Raw genomic sequence first — 21,218 nt, 5'->3', positions numbered from 1 at the left:
TTTTAGGTTTAATTAACACATATTTTACAACCCAGTGCCCAGGACTTAATTATTAATTCCTGTTAAAAATTTTGAAAAATGTTAAAATTAAAGTATACGTAATAATTTTCTTTTTTATCTTCGCTACCTTCAAGCAACAGGTTGCCACTAAAAATATGAAAAATAAATATAAAATACAATTAATTAGACACACGCAACTATCTCCTCCTTATTGCCGCCATTCATTTATCATGCACACTGTGATTGCTGGGATATAAATAGATAACAAAATTCTATAAACGTTAGAAAAGAATGTTTCGCACATCGCTGTTACAGACAATCCGTGATAATTATTATGTTGTTTATTTTTACGCAAAAAAAAACTTAAATATACATAAAAAACCCAGAGATTTTACTTTAGGTTTATAACCTGATAGAATGGTTTTTTATTTGTTGGTTTGTTCAATGGCAGGAAGAGTTATTATTGGCTCAAACTAATGTTTACAAATTAAAAGAAAACAGCATTGTCCGATTTGGTACTGTTGGTCCGATTTGGTATTGTCATTAGCAGAAGATCGACTTGTCAAATTAATTTTAATTTCGTTATTATTTCGCCAATCAGAGAGTCGCTTTAAACGTCCCCCACTTGTCTCCAGCATGAAAAAAAAACAGAACACACGCACATGAGTATAAAATGATTAGGGTAAGTAAAAATACGCTGAATTTTTTTCTTAACATGATGCGGGTTATGCAAAGGTGTGGGTTGGTAAAACACATTGATTGAAATTTTATGCGGGTTATACGAAGGTGCGGGCTATCTGATAGCATCTAGTTCATAAGTCCCTAAAAAAACTGAGCTGCGGGTTATACGATGTGCGGGTTATATACCGGAAAATATGGTAAGTGATGGAAACCATAAAATGTAGAGCTTAAAATGTTAACAAATCTTTTAGAAATTTTGAAAAAACCCCTTTGTCTCCACAATTACTTCAAAAATATTCCTTTTAATGCGTATCATATTTTATTTGAATTGAAATGCAATTTTTAAATAAATTATAAACTTTATAATTATATACTTAGTTAAGATATTTAAAAAATTTTTAATAAAAATTTTTAAGCAAACATAAATTGAAGTGAAAGAATGTTTTTAAAACCAACAATTTTTGGATGACTTGTTGATTTTATGTCACAATACGTAATATTTCTTTCTTTTCGTAGAGACTGTCATAGCTAGCCAGAATTTAGAGACTGGAAAATTTTTAATTTTTATTTTAAGCGAAAGAAACGAACACACGAACAAGCAAATAAACACATCAGGTTTCATTATAATGTGTATTTTGCTCAAGAATCGCAGCTAAGAATTTGTATGTTTGATAATTTATTGTGTATCTCGATAATGTTCGTTGCATCAACATATAAAATTTTAACTTTTTGAAAAATATAAAGTTTATGTTATTATTTTTCACATGCGCTCTCACAAAAGCAAAACTCATACGGTTATGCTTTCTTTCTGCATATTCTTTTAAAATAAGCTCTCACGTGCATAGAATAAAGCTTGTATACAAAATCCATGTATTTTTGAATGGATACTTTTGTCAGGACAGATAAGAATGTTTTAGAAGGGGGTGATAGTAAAATATCTGATATTAGGGTTGGCGTATTCAAGCCAAAATTAGACAAGAAGGGGGAGGATGTCATATTGTATTGCAGATGGGTTGCTGTACTTCCGTGATCTCCTTTGGTGTACAACAAGGAATTTTTACATCAAACCACATCACAGTAGAAATCATAATTAAAGAAAATTTACAAGCAAAGACACACCAAAATGTAACTAAATGGCAAACATACCCAAAACTAATTCATGATTTAAAGATAGAAAAAAAGAATTCCTTGAAAAATCCAGTCTGGAATCCCTCAGGGATCAGTCCTTGGACCGTTATTGTTTCTTGTTAATATTAATGATTTAGAATTTGCAATTCACAACTCTTACTTCCATCTGTATGCAGATGACACAATAATTATTCAAAGCTGTAATTCTCCTATTGAACTTAAATCTGCACTTGAAATTGAGTAAAATAATGTCAAGCAATGGATCCACATTAATAAAGTCACCATAAATACTGATAAAACTAAAGCGATCTTTTTTGGAAATAAAACAAAACTTAAAGCATGCACAGACATCATTATATCATACGATGGCATTGAATTAACTTCAAGAAAGAAGGTGAAGTGCCTGGGTGTTATCTTTGATAGTAACCTGAGATGGAAAAGTCACATCAAAAGCGTTGTTAGTAAATCATAATATAAATTCAATAAAATAAGATACATCAGTTCATACTTGAACGATGAAACAAAACAATTACTTATGAATGCTCTTGTCATGCCATATTTATATTATTGTTCACCAACATGGTGTAATGCTAATAACTCATCTTTAAAAAAGGTGAATAAATTATTTTCTAACATAAACACTTTCTTGAGCAGAGATGCTTCAGATCTGAACTCTCTATTTAATTTCAACTCAAGTATTTCCATTTTTAAAGCTGTCCATGAGATATCACCTACATATTTGAGCAATAAGCTAACATTAATTAAAAGCAACCATTGTTACAGCACCAGATCATCTACAAGTAATATGTTAGTTTCCAATCGAAGTGGTGCAAGGTATTTTAATAGATTCATAATATATTCATCTCCAAAGCTTTGGAATAGTTTGCCAGATAATATCAGAAAATTAAATAGTCTCCTACAATTCAAGCAAGGTTGCAGTTGGCAAACATTATAACTTTAAATAATAATTTTAATTCTCAAAAGTGGCCCCTAGTGGAAAAAATCCGAAAGCTGTCTAAAAGCTGAAAGATTATTCTGGGCACTGCCACTATAAATATACATTATTATTATTATTAATTTATGAAGGTTTGACCACAAAAACGCCATGCTTACGAAAATGCATACACCATTTGACATGCATACACTATTTGACATGCATACAATATACACCATAATGGTTGGTTAGACTGAATACTGGCCTATTTAAATCTGGCTAGCTAATATATGTAAACCTGTGATGATGACTTTAGCTATCATTTGAAAGTTTAACATACATACATACTTCTGGCTAACCTATAGTAAGCGTGGCTAGTTTGTTAGCTTAGACAGCTTAAGACGTCGTCACCTCTCAATAAAATTTTTTTTTTCATGCAATCATCATAATCATTGACAAATTAAAAAAACTTCATGTTGCAAACAGTAAAGATGGCGCCGTAGATTAGTGGTTATAGCTCTCGTACTCTGTGCGGGAGACCGGGGTTCGATTCCTCTTGACGGCGATTCAACATGGGCGAGTGAATGTTACCATAGCCCGGGTTAACCCAAGCCATGTGAGGGAAATTGGGAAGATAGCACACTGTGTGGGCCGTTGGATGTTGCCGGGAGTTGTCTAGTAGAGCGCGGGCCCTAATTGGGTCTGCGTCACTCAAAATGAGCATTAAATACTCTAGGACTCTCCATCTAAGCCATGGCCCCTCCTGGAAATAATAGACAGGGTATATCCCTCGATATTTGTGAGGCTAGCCATGTAAAATATGCACATCTATCTATCTAAAAAGCCTTAAAAAGCAGTTACACAGCTTATTAAAACATTGCAACCCGAAATAATGCAGGAGTTTTCTATCTGACAAATATCTATTAACTATATAACGCACAAAATAAAATAAGCTAGCTAGCTAGAGCCCATGTTTGCTTTCCAAAAAAATTCGTTTCGATTTCAATTTTGACCGCCAAGAGCACTCCGTAATAACCGGGTACCGATTTATGTTTAAAAAAATCAGGACCCTTAGCAGGATGGCCCCGTGCCTCACTTTTTTCTCAGCCAGGTTAAACGTTTCCCCTTTTTGTCAAAACTCTTCAAACCGCGCCTTCAAGGTTTAAAACGCAATCGCTACAGGTTTTGGCGTCAAGGCTGGTGTAATACAAAATCACTTGGAACGCTTCCCACATAATTCTCAGATCTGGGTTAATGCTTGATATCTTCTGATCATTTTTAACAAAAATGACCAAAATGTTTGAACTTGGCACAAAAATCTATAAATGCATGCGAATTTTCATGTTTATACAATATTGTACAAACTGCCACTATTTGGTAGCCAAACTTTTGATGCTTTATGTAAAAATAAACACGCAAATCAACCGCGGTGAAAATTTTCAAAACTACAGGTAAATATTACGGTCAAACTTTCATATAACTTCAAAACTTTAAATTACAGTAAATCATGTTCTAATAATCTAGTGGCATTTCAAATTTCCTATCTTAGATAATTTTTGCTATTAAATTCAAATATGCACCATTCATTTTCCTTAAGTTCTTTCTCTTCCTCCTTTTTCAAAATTTGATAATGGTAACTCGGATCTGAGAGTACAAGTTATGCTACTGGGACAATAACTTTAATGCAAAGTTTTTATACAAGGGCATTCGTTCTGAACCAATCTCGTTCCCAGGACATTTTGCCTTAGGCACCCCGCCATAGCAGCCCGGGGCCACAGGACCCTTGGTTAGTTCGTCCCACATGTCTTTTTTCAAAATTCTCGATTCCGGGAAAAGATCAAAAATCAGGTATGTTGCTAATATGGCGCACGTGCTTTTTTCCTCTAAACTCATTGTTAGCTTCACTCACACTTTACCCTATAAATTGCTTTCGGAATAAACCAAAGCCCCCCTCTTACCCCTCACACACCCTTCACCTAGCTAGCTATACTTTAAATTACTGATTTTAAGAGCCTATCTGAGACCACAGAGGAGGACAGTCAAAAAAAACTGTCTGTTTAAAATGTCTTCCTTGATTAACACTTCTAACCATGGTTGTTGTGCACTTCACGACGTCATTTTTGTTCTGGGAACCGCGGATCGAATCCCGCTCACTGCTTGGCAGTATGTTAGTGATAACAAAGTAGTTCTTCTTCATTATGACTTACACGCATTATACTCGCCCGTCATGATCAGAGGTCTGATCGGGGTGAAGCATTCTCTGTTGATAATGAAATACGAATGTGCTATGATAAATATTCACCTATATGTCATTTTTGTTACTAGAGCCAGTCTTTTTGATTTTATGGGTGTGTGTGTCAATTTTCTTCGTCCTGTTATTATTATTATTATTTTTACCCTTTTTGGTTTGTATGGGGAAAATGGAATAGTATTTTCCCTCCCTATACACTTTACCCTTGTTACTCCCCCATTTGGTGGCCTTCACGTTACTAATAGCTTCGCTATGGTGTTGGTCCCCAGCCATTGAATATAAATATATGTAACTATTTATCTAATGAATTATACCTACTGTAATTTTAACTTTTCTATGGCAAATAAATAAATTGAATTGAATTGAATATGTGGCTCGTTTTGCATTTTGCTATTTTTGTCCTATTTTTACACTATATATATTGAAAAGTAATTTTTGTGTTTAGTTCCCTTTTTAAAGGTTGCACACAATTTTCCTTCTTCTAGCTGTTTGTGCTTTCCATTTCCACATATTGTTATCCCAATCTATAAATCATTTCCCTGACTAGCAGTCTACAATTTCATTATTGTATGTGTTAACATTGAACTTACTAAAACAGCACTTTTGTGTAGATATAACATTGTTTTTTTAAAACACAGAGGATTATCAACACATCCTGTGACAGATCATTGACATGTCCTGAGCGTAAGGCACATGCTAATTACTGGTCTTTCTTTTGTACCCTGAGCATCAGATGTTTGAGAGAATTGAGATGCCCTGAGCGTCAGGTGCATCAATATGCCCCGAGCTTCAGGCACATGTTTCCTACTTAAGTGATGATCACTATTGAGATGTACTGAGGGTTAAGCGCATTGGCATCCCCTGAGCAACAGGCACATGTTTCCTATTCAAGTGTTGCTGATTGAGATGCCCTGAGCATCAGCCGCATCTTAATGGGCATCAAGTTTGTTTCCAAGTACGCAACTTAGAATAACAAATATGGAGAACACATGTAAACATGCCATGAGCGCCAGGTACTTTTCCAAGATTGCAATGACTTGTATCAACACATTACTTGCCAAAATGGCTGACAAAGAAGGCCCAGCATACCTACTGAATAAATTAGAGGCTAAGTAACTTAAAGTATATACATCTAAAGAAGACCCCCCTCCCTCCTCCCCACACGCAAGCAAGGTATTACTAGACATTGCTAATGACTAAGGTAAGCCTAATGTATAATAGCCACAAGTGCTGAAGAACTGTACTTCTGTCACCAAAATTAACATAAGCAAAGCTTGCAGTTTAGCTCTATTTCCCTATGATTAAACATATTTAAATTTTCAGTAAATATCAGTGTAACAATGCAAAAGTACTGTGTTGTTTGATGCTTGACGTAGAAGTAGCTTGTTTAAACCTTTTTTATTTAACCTGAGTGCTCCCTTATAAATGTAAAATTCAAAAAAGGTATAAATTCTTCAATGTTAAGATGAAGTGGTTTTAAATTATTTTAAGCATTATTACTATGCATTTTTTTAGGATTAGAATACATAACAATGTTAGCCTTAAGACAACACAACAATTTCTCCACCATCTTTAGGAAGATCACAAAAAATACATTACAGGTAATCAACTAGTTTTTTTTTGAAAGTTATTGATGAATAAAGTTAGTAACAGCACAGACAACCATGTAAACAATAACATTACACAACAGCACAACATAAAAACTTATTCCCACACGAACACACAGATAAAGCACTTAACAACATGAAAAAAGAGTAAAGGTACATTGACACATTGCACAAAGCTTAACATACTACACACACATAACATATATAACTAATGAATAAATCAATAACATCAAGGCAGTTACAAAGGGTATATATAATTATATAATAAAGTAAATCATATTATGATTATATTGTGGTGTAAAAAATCAGTCAATGATGGCCAATGATGGTTAAATTATGAGTGTGTTATATTTAGTCTTGACAATAAATTCAAATTCTCTTTCAGAAATGTTGGTGCAGCAGCAAAGCAACAGAAGTATGTATGATTAATTAATGCTGAGTTAAATCTTATGGGATAACTTTTTGAAGGACTTATTTGCAAGGTTTTTGAGACCCAAATTGAAAAAGAAATCTCTATGTCAAGACCTCTATTGCTTTAGTTGTTTTTACTTTAAATGTGGAAAGTCACAAAAGTCTATCAGTAATAAAAAATGGTATTGAAACAAGCAATAAATGAAAATATGGCAATTGCAAAAAATTGGCATTAGGTGGCATTTTGATTTGAAAATTATGAATTGTTAACTACCAGTTTAAATCCTGGTACATATACATAACAGAACTTTCTTAAAATATATCATTTTTGCTCTATCAGCGTTTAGAAAGGTACAACTTGTTAACATTAGTTTTTTTACAATGCTTGTTCAACTAAAAATCAATCCTGATGAGAAATTGTAAAAACAAAAGTCCAGATAAGTTGTAAACAATTAATAAATATTATACATTATTTTTTTAGCTGGATATTTCCAAAATTCGTAATATTGGAATATCTGCGCATATCGATTCTGGAAAAACAACATTAACAGAACGAATATTATATTACACTGGTCGTATACAAAGCATGCATGAGGTAAAACTTGTTTTGTCAGTCTTCCCTTATTAACAAATGAGCAGAGTATTAAAAACATGGCTTTTTTTTTGCCAGGTTCGTGGAAAAGACCAAGTTGGAGCAACAATGGATTTCATGGAATTGGAAAGACAACGAGGTATCACTATTCAGGTAAAATAAACTAAACAATTGGTTGTCAAGTTTTTTATGAATATCTGTACTAATTTGTTTCACCTTTAAATATTTAGAACATGTTGGGCTTAATAAATGTTAATAATTGTTTCATTATCTCTATAAATGTTAATTTTAATATTTTTTTTATATATAATGAGTTGTTTATTATTACATTCAGTCAGCTGCAACTTTTACTGCTTGGAAAGATTACAACATCAATATTATTGACACACCTGGTAATGTTTTACTAATTTTGTAGTGTAATAGTATTGGTCAGATATTTCCAGAGCACAAGTTCTTAAACTTTTCGTAATAATAGAGTACACAATCTCTGCTCTTTACATGAAGAAAATATTTTTAAAAAAGCAAGTCTGAATGTCACTAATGTAGCAAATTTTATTTGGAGTATCCATATAATTAGACAAATTTGTCTTTTAGGTCACATTGATTTCACTGTTGAAGTTGAACGAGCTTTGCGTGTATTAGACGGAGCAGTGCTTGTTCTTTGTAGTGTTGGTGGTGTACAGGTATGGTTGTTTTTTCTTTTTTTTTTTACAAGTAAGTTTATATTTTGCAATCTATTAGATTTTAATTTTTTCTTAGAGTCAAACATTAACTGTTAATCGTCAAATGAAGCGCTACAATGTACCCTGCATTGCGTTTATAAATAAACTTGACAGAACAGGTGCAAATCCTTACCGTGTGACCAATCAATTGCTGTCGAAACTTCGGCACAATGCAGCATTACTGCAGATACCAATCGGTTTGGAAAGTAATTTAAAAGGCATTGTTGATTTGATACATGAGAAAGCTATCTACTTCGAAGGAACTTTAGGGTAGGTTTAGTCTTGTCTTGTGTCTCTAAAACTTTTTTCAATGCATTTATTAACAGCAGTTTCCTTGCTATTTTAGAACAGATCTAGTCGAGAGAGATATTCCAACAGAAATGTTAGATGAAGTAAAAGAAAGGAGAAATCAACTAATTGGTAATTTAATTTTTTCTTTTATTTTAATAATAAACATTGTGTCTTGTTAATTTAAAACCTATGTGTTTTTCACTTTCAGAGGCTGTTGCTAATGCTGACGAATTCCTGGGTGAAATCTTTTTGGAAGAACGAGTGCCGACCGTAGATGAACTTATGGTAAATGAAGTTAACAATGTTTATTAAACATTGTCAATTTTTTTAACTTTAACTTTTTGTTTTCTTAAATGTCCCCACAAAAATGCTAACTTCAGAATAAATTACCTGACATATTGACCCGGTTTAAATAGGGTTAATACCCTGCATAATAAACTAAAATAAGAAAGTTCATCATGCTAAATATATTTGGCACAATATGCTATCGTTTATGGCACTGTTTACTTATTTACCCAAGTATACAATGCAATCAGAAACCTATCGAGCCACATTCTCAGAGAAAAAGCATTAGAATCACAAAGAAATCTGTCCCTAGCTATCTACTTTCACTTTTGACCAAAATATAAAATTAGGAATGAGAATAGCTGGAAATCACAAATAATACAGTATGCTAGTTAGAATAATATGACAGCATAAGAAACAAGATATAGGTCGTTAAAATCATAATAAATACATTTGTATATAGGTGATAAAAGTAATGAAAATTTAACTAAATTTTAAAAATATGCGAAAATAAAAATAGAAAAGCAAAAAAAGTAGAAAGAGCTATAAAAGGGGCTAAAGAACTTGTGGCTATTTATGAAGGTTGGATGAGAGTTTATACTATGTGTAACTTACCATTGTAGCCTCCAGGTTTAAAGAAACCTCTGCTAGTTGTGCACACTTTTAATACATTAAACTGCACCATAAATGTGAATCTATAACAAATGGTAGTTGTTAGTTGTTGTTTGTTTATAGGCAGGAATAAGAAGAGCGACTTTGCAGCGTACTTTTACTCCTGTTCTGTTAGGATCTGCACTGAAAAACAAAGGTGTCCAGGTAAAAAAATAAACATAAAAATTTTATATATCCCTTTTGTAAATGAACACTCACTTACACATTTTTTTTTTTTGCAGCCTTTACTTGATGCAGTGGTAGAATATTTGCCAAATCCAACTGAGACAGATAACTATGCTTTAGATACAGAAAAGTAAGTTTTTTGCTTTGTTTATCGACGTATGATTGGAATTAAAAATACCTATGTATTGCATTATATCTAATTTTTGTTTACGTCAGCCTGATTTTCTGTTTTTGCTGGGGTTTTTTATAAGCAACACCATTTTTCTTTTTGGTTGGGAAAGGGCAAACTTTTTATTTCAGTCTTATATATGCTTAGTTGTTTCAAAGCATAATATTTAGCTTGACACATGCTATTGATGGCTGGGCAATGCCATAATTAAAAGAAAAGCATTCTGTTTTGTGGATTAGCCATGTTAAAGTATCAGTTGCTTAATTTGCTAAACTATTTTGTTAGCCCATTGAAAATTCAACAGGGCATTGTCCACTGCATTGCTATTTTTTGCATTGCCTGTTAACATAACGTAATGAAATATACTTGGACCAGGGTTATTGCTATGATTATAGTTTTTTCGATTTCAAAACCCCTGGTTTTTAAGTTGGCTCACGGACAGATAAATAGGCAGCGAGTATTATATGCAAGATATTTAGCCCGGACAGTTTCTAGGTTTTAACTCAAATCTCAGCCTCAGCCGTTGTCAACTCAGTTTGTTATTAGAAAAGGCGTAGAAAGACACTTGTCATAACATGACCTTCTGTTGTTTAATTCAAATTGCTCCAATAAACAATCTAGAAAATATTGTGGTTTTCAGATTTCCTCAACCTTATTTAATCCTGTTTAAAACATCCAATCAATTTTAGTCTCATATACCAAATGCACCATTTATGTGCTGACGAAATGTAATTAAAAGTCACACGTTAAGAATAACGCCTATTGTTTTTGTTTTGTATTAGCAATGAGGAGCGCATAACTTTGGATTCTGTGAACACAGACAAACCGTTTGTTGGACTTGCATTTAAGTTGGAGGTTAGTTTTTTTGTTTTTTTTTGGATAGATATTGTTTGATTAGGAATATTTCGATAAACAAACATTTAACTGGAAATATTGCAACATCAAGAGAAAGATACCTCAAAGAAAAAAGAAAAATGCAAAAGAATAGCATGCTGTTTTGTTAATGTTTGCGAATTTGCCTCATTTTAAACAAGGATGAACATTTACAATCTTTTTATTCTGTTAACTTCAGGCTCAAATAAACTTTAGCCATATGATATAAGGAAAGCATGAGATTACTAATTCACAATCTGTAATTCCTTAATTTAGCATTTGTTTATTTAGCATTTTGCCCAATTCTTGAGGTTCTATTCACAAACTTAAATGCCCCTTCATTTCTCCCGCAAACTTCTTTCTTTCCTTCAGATAGATAAAGAAGTATATCAGTGTAAATTATTAATTTAGGCTGGAAAATATGGACAGCTGACCTACATTCGAACCTATCAAGGTCAATTACAAAAAGGCCAGCAAATTGTAAACACACGAACTGGTAAAAAAGTGAAAGTACCAAGACTTATTCAAATGCATGCTAATGAGATGAAGGTATTCGTGTTTTTCACATAAATCAAGTGTAAAGGACAAGAAGAGTGTCTATTATATCATACATTTTATCTAGGACATTACCCAAACATCAGCGGGTGATATATGCGCTTTATTTGGTGTTGACTGTTCATCTGGTGATACATTCGTTTCTGAGAATGCCCCAGCATTATCTATGGTAGGTAAAATTTGCTAAGAATAAGGAATAACACTTTTTTGTCTCCAAATATAATATTTGTCTTATTTTTTTTCTGTTTTCTTAACCTTCACAGCTTGATAAAAACATGTGATTAATGTTATATATGCTTTTAGCTTGGGGCGCAACATAATATAATTGATTTTAACACACACCATATACCATATGCGGTATATATTCCATATATATCATATACCATGCACATACCATATAACTACGCAGCATTATTTATGAAATGCAGGTCTTGCGATGATTTTTTTAGGAATCGATTTATGTTCCGGACCCTGTTATATCTCTTGCTGTTGAACCCAAAAATAAGGTATTTTATATTGTTGTAATTCAGTAATAAATAAATAAATTTCAGCGACTCTTGTGGAAATTACGTACCTTTACTCAAAATGTCTGTCACAGAATTTTCTGGCTTTCAACTATCTTTTCCATTTATTTACATTTTAATGGGTATTAATTTATTTAGAACGATGTTGAAAACTTTTCCAAAGCTATCAACAGATTTACTCGTGAAGATCCCACATTTCGTGTGCACGTGGACAATGAAAGCAAAGAGGTTTTTATGTGTTACTCTATGTTCAAAAATTGTGACTTTAGTTTGGGCTATGTACATGAAACAAGTGCTTTAGCTAGAATTTGCTTCGAATACTGTCGAGCTTGAGAATCGTGAAAAATTTGAATTTGATTAACCAGTAAAAGTTTCTCGCCACACGTCTTATTTCTGAATGCTGTTGTACAAAATGTATTGAAATGTTATGTTTTATTTATTTGTAGACAATCATATCTGGAATGGGAGAATTACATTTAGAAATATACACCGAAGTAAGGATTTTTCTTGCACTGTTACGATTTGTTGTTTAAATCTCACTTTGAGTTTTTCATTCATTCATTCATTTTTGTTTTGGTATAAAATGTTACGTAACCAGTGGACGGTTACTTTTTATGATATGTCAGTTTTGAACAATTAGGACTTTTTATGATTGGTCAGTTTTGAACAATAAAGACTTTTTATGATTAATCAGTTTTAAACAATTAGGAATTTTTATGATTGGTCAATTTTGAACAATAAAGACTTTTTATGATTGGTCAGTTTTAAACAATTAAAACATTTATTTTTTAGCGCATGAAGACAGAGTATAATTGTGAAGTACTGACTGGGAAACCAAAAGTCGCTTTTCGTGAAACGATTGGTAAAGACGTTATCAAGTATACGACATTCTTATAACCGTTCGATAAATTTTATATTTTATCTTTGTGTCTATTTTTTATTTTTTTTATTTAGGTTTGAATACCAACATAAGAAGCAAAGTGGAGGTTCTGGTCAATTCGCTAAAATCATTGGTAGAATCGAGGTAAGTTGTTTTCTCTTCCTCTTTCGTCGACATTGTCTTTGTCGTCGTTCTTGCTGTTGTCAGTGTCTTTGTTCTTTTGTTGTCGTTGTTGTGGTCGTCGTTGCTGCCATATAAATCGCTAGCGGAGGTGTCAATAAATTAGAATCAGTGGGTTTACAAGATCCTTTTTTGAAATCATTGTGTGTCTTCTCATTGCCAGTGCAAAAATTCGGTGTTACAGTGTTTGTGCAAATTTGTAAATTTTGAAATGAATTTTTGAACCCACCCAATTGTGAGATTGAAATGTTTGCGTACTGGTCTAATTCTCGAGATTATAATAATATCCATTTTTTTAAAAATGGCTACAAAATTGCGACTCTATGCTAAGTATACGCGAAATAGCGATGGTTGATGCACAAAGTAAATCCCTGTAAATCTTTCAACGGGTTAGTTTCTCTTCTATCTTCATCTCAGTAAACTTGATGTTTACTTTTTTAGAAATTTGAAGATGAAGCAGAAAATACAAAATTAGAATTTGTTGATGCCACTATTGGTATGAACATACCAAAAAATTTCATCCCTGCGATCGAAAAGGTGGGTTGTGTTGTCTTATATGCAGTTCTAGCGTTGTGTTGTCTTAATACAGTGCCACCGTTTTTGTTGTAGGGCTTTTATGAAGCTTGCGAGCGTGGTTATTTAACCGGTCATAAAATGTGTGGTTTCCGGTTTATCTTAGAAGACGGTAAGTGTGTCCATATTGGTATATCTTTTGATTGTACATTGCAAAGAATATTTTCAATCTTTATGGTGTTGCCTGTTGGCTTTTCCAGGTGCTGCACACGCTGTTGATTCCAGTGAATTGGCGTTCAGGCTTGCTACGATAGGAGCTGTTAAGCAAGGTATAGTGAAGTCACGCTTTGTCGGGTCAGCGGTCACGACATTATTAAACCATATATGGCAGTTTTATAACAAAAAAGGTTGTGAACAACGGTTGCTAAAAATTAACATCAAGGCTAGACAAGAAAAAGTATTGTTGCCCCTGGTAGCCGGTAACCCTACATTAAAACTGAGATTTTACACCTCCCAACGTTGTATTCCTAATTATGTCTATATAATTTTATATTTGTAATTTTTTTCAGCGTTTGATAGTGCAAACCCCGTATTGTTAGAACCCGTTATGGCGGTAGAAGTGGTTGCTCCCAGTGAAACACAGGTAAGCTTGTTCTCTTTATGCAGTTTTAAATATTCACGTAACTAAATGACATGGTATTTTCACCGTTGTTGGAAACGTTATATGTCTAAAATTCCGTTTGTAAAGTTGAATGTATTATAGGGCACAGTCATGGGAGGTGTAAACAAACGAAAGGGTTTGGTGACTGGTACTGAGTCTTCTGATGAATACTTTACAGTGTATGCCGACGTAAGTTGTTTTATACTTGTCTCTTATTTTAATGACCGTATTCTGTTTGTTCAAAATGGTTGCGCCGCAACTTTACTTCGCACCTTCCACAGAGTAATCTTATTACTTTGTGCTAACCAGTAGACGAAAAAGCACGAAATACTTATACAGGAAATATATACGAGAGGCGCAACTGTGCGGACCGTAGATCCGTTTATTTTTCCTGTCTGTTTTTGTTTGTATAGCCCTTTCATGGTCCCCCGCAGAGTAAATAATTTCCGACGTGCGAACTCATGGTTTTTCCCAAGGGTTAACAACTAGTCACCAATATTTTTAGCTTTAAAATTGTCTTTGTTTCCCCCCTTGTTTAGGTACCGTTAAACGAAATGTTTGGATACTCGAATGAACTGCGTTCGTTGACACAGGTTAGAAATTACAATCATATTCTTTTGTAGTTTTTACTTTAGTCACTGGCTTTCCCAATTTGTTCATTTATTAATTGATTTTCTCAGGGTAAAGGAGAGTTTAGTATGGAATTTAAAAAATACAGCTTAGCCAATCATCAGACACAGGCCGATTTGATCGACACATTTAAAGGTGTAACATCGTCAACAGCAAAAAAACAGATTCAAAAGGGAAAGAAATAACGTCATTTTTTGTATGACGCGGCGTTGTTATGGTGGAGCAGTGACGACTGCATTATGTCGTGGTTGTGGTGATTCGGATAAACACGTCGTATGAAGCCATGTCGGCATCAGTATCGTTTCAATCACCATGTTAGTCAGAAAATAACCTATAAACAAACTTAATATTTTTTATATCGTATTCTGTAAAAAAAGGTCTGGTCGATAAATCTGATTGCCTTAAAGTTCTTATAGCACACGTAAATTAAACAACAATATTTTTATTTTTTTTTTACCTCCTTGGACACAAATCTTTAAAAAACAATTTATTCTCGCTAAGGTAATTTTGTGCGAATACTCCTTTTTGTAAATTGAATTCACAAAAACAAAAAAGGTGCTGCGTTTAGAGAAAAAGCTTGTTTAACGAGAGCGTACTCTAATTCTTTTGTCTTTTGTTAAAAATTACTGACTAGAGTATAAAATATTGATATTTGGTCATCTTCACAAAGGTTCCCCACTGATAAAAACAGCTGGCAAAAGATTTGCGCCGACGGAATTTGGACCATTTTTATAATTTCGTTATTCATTGTCAAAAACATTTTGGGTTTCTTCCAACAAAAAATAAAAGTCGTTCCAAAGTTTGTGGACATTGTAAAGTTGACAGAAGCAGGTGCTTTATTGATCAAAATGTTTAGGAAAAATTTGAAATAAATGCATAGAATTTATTTTCTTGTCCCAAATTGGCCCAAATTATTTCCATCCATGTTTTTGGTGGTTTTAATTTCTCACCAGTCCAAATCTTTCTCACCAAAGAATCTTGTCGTTTAGGGCAGATAAAGTTTGAACCAGAAGGTTGTTTCAATAATTGGTCTGCAATCTTGAGATATTTTGTTACTGTTTCATCTATAGCTACTTTTAAATGACAAAGTAGGAATACTAGCTAAAAAAATTGTTACGAGTTTTAGGTGTATAAAAAATATATTTTAATTTGGATATATTTATGTATGTGTAAAATATATGGTTTCTGATCATTGTCAACAATGTTTTGATCGGTTGGCATACAAATTAATGGTTTGGCTGTTATTAGTTAGCTAATTCAACATACAGTCTGTAGCGCAAAGACAGCGTAGAGACCATGTTGATTTTATTTGCGATTTTTGAAAACATATGAAAATTAACAGTAGCTTTTTAACTGCTGCAGTTAAAGTGAGACTTGAACCTATGATTTCTTTTTTGTCTAGCGACTATACGAGGCGAGGATACGATCTCTTTTCTGTATCTTTTTTGTTTTTCCTATTTAAAGCATGAAGTCCTGATGAGATTTGCGGACGTGCTGTAGATGCACGAAAGTTCTCAAGGTTCAGTTTGAATGATATATCTGCAGGAATGGGAATTCATGTTTGAAAAGTTTTGTTTCGTGGGCTATCCCAAATTTCGAAAATTGAATTGCGCGCTAAAATATTGTTTTCCTACTTCGGTCACCTCTCCTCTGCAATATTAAAATGGTTGGTTGTTAAAACTTATTTCGGATTTATGCGATTTTGACGAAAATGCTCAGGGGTTCACTAGTTATATGAAAGGCCCGTGTGACAAAGGTTTCAGAGCCGCTAATATTTAGGTTGGAGTTGAAGAAACTTCAGGTGGAGCAACAAATTCACGGTCAAAACTCAAAATTTTACCGACTTATATACAAAAAATGTTCTTTAGTCTCCTTGAGTCCCCTATTAAATTTTCATCATTTTACCGACGAGCAACGTAGTGACGTCAAAGTTACGTTGATGTTTGCCCGGGAACTCTTATTTAAGATGGCGATCGGATTTGCATGTAAGTAGCTTGTGTAACCTTGTTGATTTATTTTAGTACTCTATTATAAATGTAAATCAGGCAAAAAGACTTTTTGTTAATGTTAAGGTTAAGTTGTTTTACAGTAGAAGTAAGCTTCAAACTTTGGCAAAACTTACTACCCGCGGAATAGATTCTTTTCTTCTTTGCGCGCAAGTTACTACCTGCTGAAAATAGCACGAATGCGGGCTACAAAGCCATTAAAATGTTAATGCAATACAACCTCCGTAGGTTTATGCATAGAAGCAAACTCGAATGAGGCATAAATACACGGAAAAACAAAAATCCTGCATTTTGGTAGACATCATGAGGAAGTCGTTATAATGCATATATTTTCACGTTGTAGAAAAACGCTTGCACTGCAGCAGCTTCTTTTGGTAAAAAACAAACTAATTACGATGAGAATGGATTTGGGAGCTCAAATTGCTGTATCGCTTCTTGCACATATCGGGGTGTTCTTCGCTGCAAATCAGTTGATGAGTACAACAGGTATAACTGTTATACTTAATTCCCCTGCAAAGATGTGTCTAAATACTTTTTAATCACGTTCAAAATGGTCACAGATTAAAAAAGCGCGATGCATTGTCCTTCGCAGGCTGCATATCTTCGTGGCTGCATGATTGCGTGGCTAACCAATGTTTTGACCCTGCAACCGTGCAGCCACGGCAAGTTTATTTCACGGGTTTCGTAATTTATTAAGCATGTGAGCAGGGTATGAATATGGCAAGATTTGATATCAAAGAATGTAGTTTTGTATAAAGATGTGTAGCCGTGCAGCCAGGTATTTTTAGTTCTTGATTTTTAAAGAGTAAATTCTAAAGTTTAGCCCAAAGAACAGATTATTAGAACAGCTATAGTTTCCTTAGACCTTACAGAAGTAAAAAATAATTCGGACAAACTAAATGTAATTTACCAATGTCATTATTAGCGTCAATCAAAGAATACTAACCAACAGACCACTGTGATTACATAAAAATCAATCGACGAGTTTAAAAAACCAAAACATTATTTCGGCCCGACCCCTTTCCCTTAGTCCCTGTCCATCGTTCAGTCGTTCTTTTTTCCTCTTCGACTGTTATAAACCTTACTTTGTATACATTGGAAAGCAAAAAGCTCATGAGTTTTTCGTAGCGTTGTTGGTCCTCAACTGGAGAATTTGATCAGAATTTTTAGGAGAAGCTTACGATACGCACCTTCCTGTTCCACCAAAAAATTTTCCTTTAGATCTACCGAACCTACGCGTTTTACTAAATTCAAGTGACACTAATTCGTACGATACAAAAGTACAATGGCTAGTCACATCCAAAATCTCCATAGCAAGTGTACAGTTGTCAATCTTCAATGACCACGTGACAGACCTATTTCACGCTTTACCTGCGATGAAAAATTTCACTTCAGGTGTCCATACATTCACTAATCTTCAACCAAACACAACGCATAATATATGTTTACTAGTTCGTACAAAACAGAATACCCACGTCTCGAAATGCATCAACGTTCATACAAAACCGAGAGGTGAGTGAGGCTTTTACCTTGCTTAACCATGTTTCGTTGGAAAAACATCTTACGCAACGATGTTTTAAATTACTACGCGCTAGGTGTGGCTAATTTTTGACTGTAAAATATGACCCCATCTCTGTTCTTTCTGTTTTGATGGAGAAAATTTTACCTCCTAAAATGTGTAAATGTCAATCCATTTTTGGCATCTACTGACCAAGTTAGAACAAAGCTATGCGTATCTCTGGTGGCAATGTAACATATTTACAGTCAGAGGGGAGACAAAGCAAGCTGTTATGATGATAATCCTAAAGAACTTTAAAACCTTTCGTTGCTTACTAAATAAAACTCAAGCTAAAATGCAAAAAAGAAATCCCCGAGTTTCCAGGATTTTGATAGGGTAAAGTTTTCTAGTACTGAGCCTGTACTTTTCAGATATTTCCAGATTAAGAAAAATATTTCCACGTAGCGACAGCAATCATTTGACAGTATTGTTTTGCATACTTATTCTCGGACTTTTCATCGCCATCGTCGCTTCGTCATATAATATGTACCTACAATCACTTCGAGAACAGAAAAAGAGCGAATACAGAATTTTAAAATACTATCAAAACGAAGATACACTAGGCTTGAACAAAAGGTATGTTTATCAACTTCGTCTCCAGGACTCATTGTTATGGGACGAATATTTGTTCTTTTAATTTTGTACATACTTGTGGTGTTGACTTTATTCTTTACTCTCCAACAAAACATGCGCTGTGTTTTAAAAGCTGAAACAGTCAAATTTTACCGGCAGGACTACTTTTTTGATGTTTGTAATCGCACTAAAATGAAATTGTGACGAGCTTTGGTTTTGCCACAAAACTTGTGTGGGAAATCTTCGAGGCTAAAACTTAGTGCAGAGGAATAATGGCAGAACATATATCACCATATCTAACCTTTAGGGCCGGAATTGGTTTTGTGACTTCACAATTAAGTTCTTTTTCTTATATTTATTTTAGTAATCAACTTAGACAACCCCTGCTTGCAGCTAACAATGTATACCAAAATGAAAAATAGCTTTTGTAACTTTTTATACTTTTGTAGACATTTATTTACACGTAATCTGAGCTTGTTTTTAATGTCTGTCACGAAGCATCTGAGAGTTTTCAGCTGAAAAGGCTTAACACAAAAAATGTTCAAACGCAACCTTGTTGCCAGGATTTTTTTAATCGATTTCTATACATCGGAACCTGTTCAGGTTCCAAAAAGACCCGGTGACGAGTTTTTTGGTTGCACGCCACCTCACACCAATGCTTTTTATATTATTAGGAATGTAAGCAATACCTAAAGCCTAATTTCCATTTACGAATCTCCATCGGCGATCGAATTTTCATTTCCACTACAGCGCGCGATTGATGGAAATGAAAACTAAATATGGCATCCTTGGCAAAGAGAAAGTTGATTCTTGGATTTCAACAAACTTGAAATTATCTTTGTTATTGCGCCTGAAAAAAAATAAAGGTTGCGAAATACAAAAAATGAAAACCTAAGGTTGATTCAGAAAAGGAAAAGAAGGAATAATATCATCTGCTAGTAAAAAATATTGTTTTTAAATGTTTTCAAATGAACTTGATTACTCTTGAATTTTTTCTTGGTTGGGTTGCACTGTATATCAAAAAATGTGATTTGTGACAAAAAGTTGCTTCGCCTGCTGCATTTTGAAATTCTCAATAAATGCATGAACAACATTTGGTCTCTGACATCTGACACATTTGTTTACTTCTACTTGAAGAGTCTGCCATTTTTTGACGCCTGCAAAAAAAAACTAACGCTCGATCTGCAAGATTTGCGATCGCCGACAATTTCCGGCTATTAAAAACTTACACTGGCCATGCTCAGACCAAAAAACCTATCGCAAAAAATCGATCGCCAGATGAAATTCGATGAATACAAATGGCGGACAAATTCAATATGTCAATAAGCATAGTTAGATCAATCAAATATTGATGATTGATAACCATATCTATTTAACAAACAATTTGACATTAGTGACATTCAAATTGAAAAATAGATATTGAAATCAAATTTGTGTATCCACATCGTTGTTTCAAATTGGAAGTCATTAAAACAATCAAATTTCAGGCATTTTCCCGCCACTTAATATTCTTTGATACGAAATACTTCAGTCCAAGGCGAACAACAATCCGTCTGGAAAATACAATGCAAATTTTTTAAAAATTACTCTGGTCAGTAAATTGATTATATTTGTAGTGTTTATACCTGTTTTACACTGTAAAAATATATTGGACGAATTATTTTCTTTTTTTCTATTCTTTAAAACTTTTTAAATCGTATATTTCTATTGTGAACTGTCCTCCAAAACAACATCTAATTTGCAGGAATTTTTAATATTATTGTAATTATGAGGTAAAGTTCAAAATTTTACAAATGTTTGTCAGTGTATACTTAGTATTATTGTCATGTTCGTGGTGTTCATACATCAATATGGCGAACACAGATCCTCATGTTTCGCCTGCTGAAACTTTTCAGGTATATGTGTTGAGAAATATAGATTACTAGTCGTTAGCCCGTAAAATCCACGGGTTCGCCTGTTCTTTTTATACCGCATTGCGTGCTTCTCGCTATTGCGCAGCTAAGCTACCATTTTGCGTGACAGACAGACAGACAGACGTATACGGGTATTATAATATAGATTTTAATTTTATAAAAAATTTGAGTGATGTTAACGAAAGAGTCTTTAATGAAATCCAAGCAACTTTCGTTTGGTTCATTGTGGCTTTTTCCGCTTCCGCCATTTTACTAACTTTGAACACAAAGGAGCTAGGAGAGGACGGTACAAATCACAGACCGGAATAGGCATTCGGCTGTGAAGTCACATTATCAAGACTGACCCTAGCTGAAAGTTATACACGACTTTGAGAGTCAAAGAATTTCATTGATAATTTAAGTTGACAATTTTATAATTCTTCAAAATGTCTCAAAAGCAGTCTC

At 33.7% G+C, this 21,218-nt stretch overlaps 2 protein-coding genes across 2 annotated transcripts; both read left to right on the top strand.

Annotated features, from left to right (window-relative positions):
- The first annotated feature begins 3,795 nt into the window (after positions 1 to 3,795).
- Positions 3,796 to 15,916, top strand: LOC130636506 (elongation factor G, mitochondrial-like). Its single transcript, XM_057446247.1, has 27 exons — positions 3,796 to 4,591; positions 6,510 to 6,595; positions 6,987 to 7,016; positions 7,494 to 7,607; positions 7,683 to 7,757; positions 7,939 to 7,996; positions 8,199 to 8,287; positions 8,364 to 8,596; positions 8,673 to 8,746; positions 8,826 to 8,902; positions 9,638 to 9,718; positions 9,796 to 9,869; positions 10,691 to 10,763; positions 11,193 to 11,330; positions 11,404 to 11,505; positions 11,786 to 11,842; positions 11,999 to 12,088; positions 12,307 to 12,354; positions 12,653 to 12,738; positions 12,815 to 12,884; positions 13,362 to 13,457; positions 13,530 to 13,605; positions 13,694 to 13,762; positions 14,003 to 14,076; positions 14,197 to 14,283; positions 14,634 to 14,687; positions 14,775 to 15,916. Exons 2-27 carry the CDS (start codon positions 6,527 to 6,529, stop codon positions 14,907 to 14,909), a joined length of 2,229 nt encoding a protein of 742 aa, XP_057302230.1. The 5' UTR covers positions 3,796 to 4,591; positions 6,510 to 6,526; the 3' UTR covers positions 14,910 to 15,916.
- Positions 15,917 to 17,035: 1,119 nt separating this feature from the next.
- LOC130636511 (uncharacterized) lies at positions 17,036 to 19,328 on the top strand. The gene is made up of 4 exons (XM_057446254.1): positions 17,036 to 17,216; positions 17,952 to 18,242; positions 18,660 to 18,864; positions 19,226 to 19,328. Exons 1-4 carry the CDS (start codon positions 17,051 to 17,053, stop codon positions 19,281 to 19,283), a joined length of 720 nt encoding a protein of 239 aa, XP_057302237.1. The 5' UTR covers positions 17,036 to 17,050; the 3' UTR covers positions 19,284 to 19,328.
- Positions 19,329 to 21,218: the final 1,890 nt, after the last annotated feature.

Source organism: Hydractinia symbiolongicarpus, chromosome 3, assembly GCF_029227915.1.
Source record: "Hydractinia symbiolongicarpus strain clone_291-10 chromosome 3, HSymV2.1, whole genome shotgun sequence".
In the NCBI taxonomy this organism is placed as follows: Eukaryota; Metazoa; Cnidaria; class Hydrozoa; order Anthoathecata; family Hydractiniidae; genus Hydractinia; species Hydractinia symbiolongicarpus.
This window is presented reverse-complemented; position numbering and strand designations above follow the sequence as displayed.

Excerpts from the sequence above, each read along its gene's own strand:
- LOC130636506 (XM_057446247.1), top strand. The coding sequence starts at position 6,527 with ATGTTAGCCTTAAGACAACACAACAATTTCTCCACCATCTTTAGGAAG. Across the intron at positions 7,997-8,198 it reads CAATATTATTGACACACCTG|GTCACATTGATTTCACTGTT; the intron begins GTAATGTTTTAC and ends TTTGTCTTTTAG. Across the intron at positions 8,597-8,672 it reads TACTTCGAAGGAACTTTAGG|AACAGATCTAGTCGAGAGAG; the intron begins GTAGGTTTAGTC and ends TTGCTATTTTAG.
- LOC130636511 (XM_057446254.1), top strand. The coding sequence starts at position 17,051 with ATGCATATATTTTCACGTTGTAGAAAAACGCTTGCACTGCAGCAGCTT. Across the intron at positions 17,217-17,951 it reads TCAGTTGATGAGTACAACAG|ATCTACCGAACCTACGCGTT; the intron begins GTATAACTGTTA and ends ATTTTCCTTTAG. Across the intron at positions 18,865-19,225 it reads ACACTAGGCTTGAACAAAAG|TAATCAACTTAGACAACCCC; the intron begins GTATGTTTATCA and ends TATTTATTTTAG.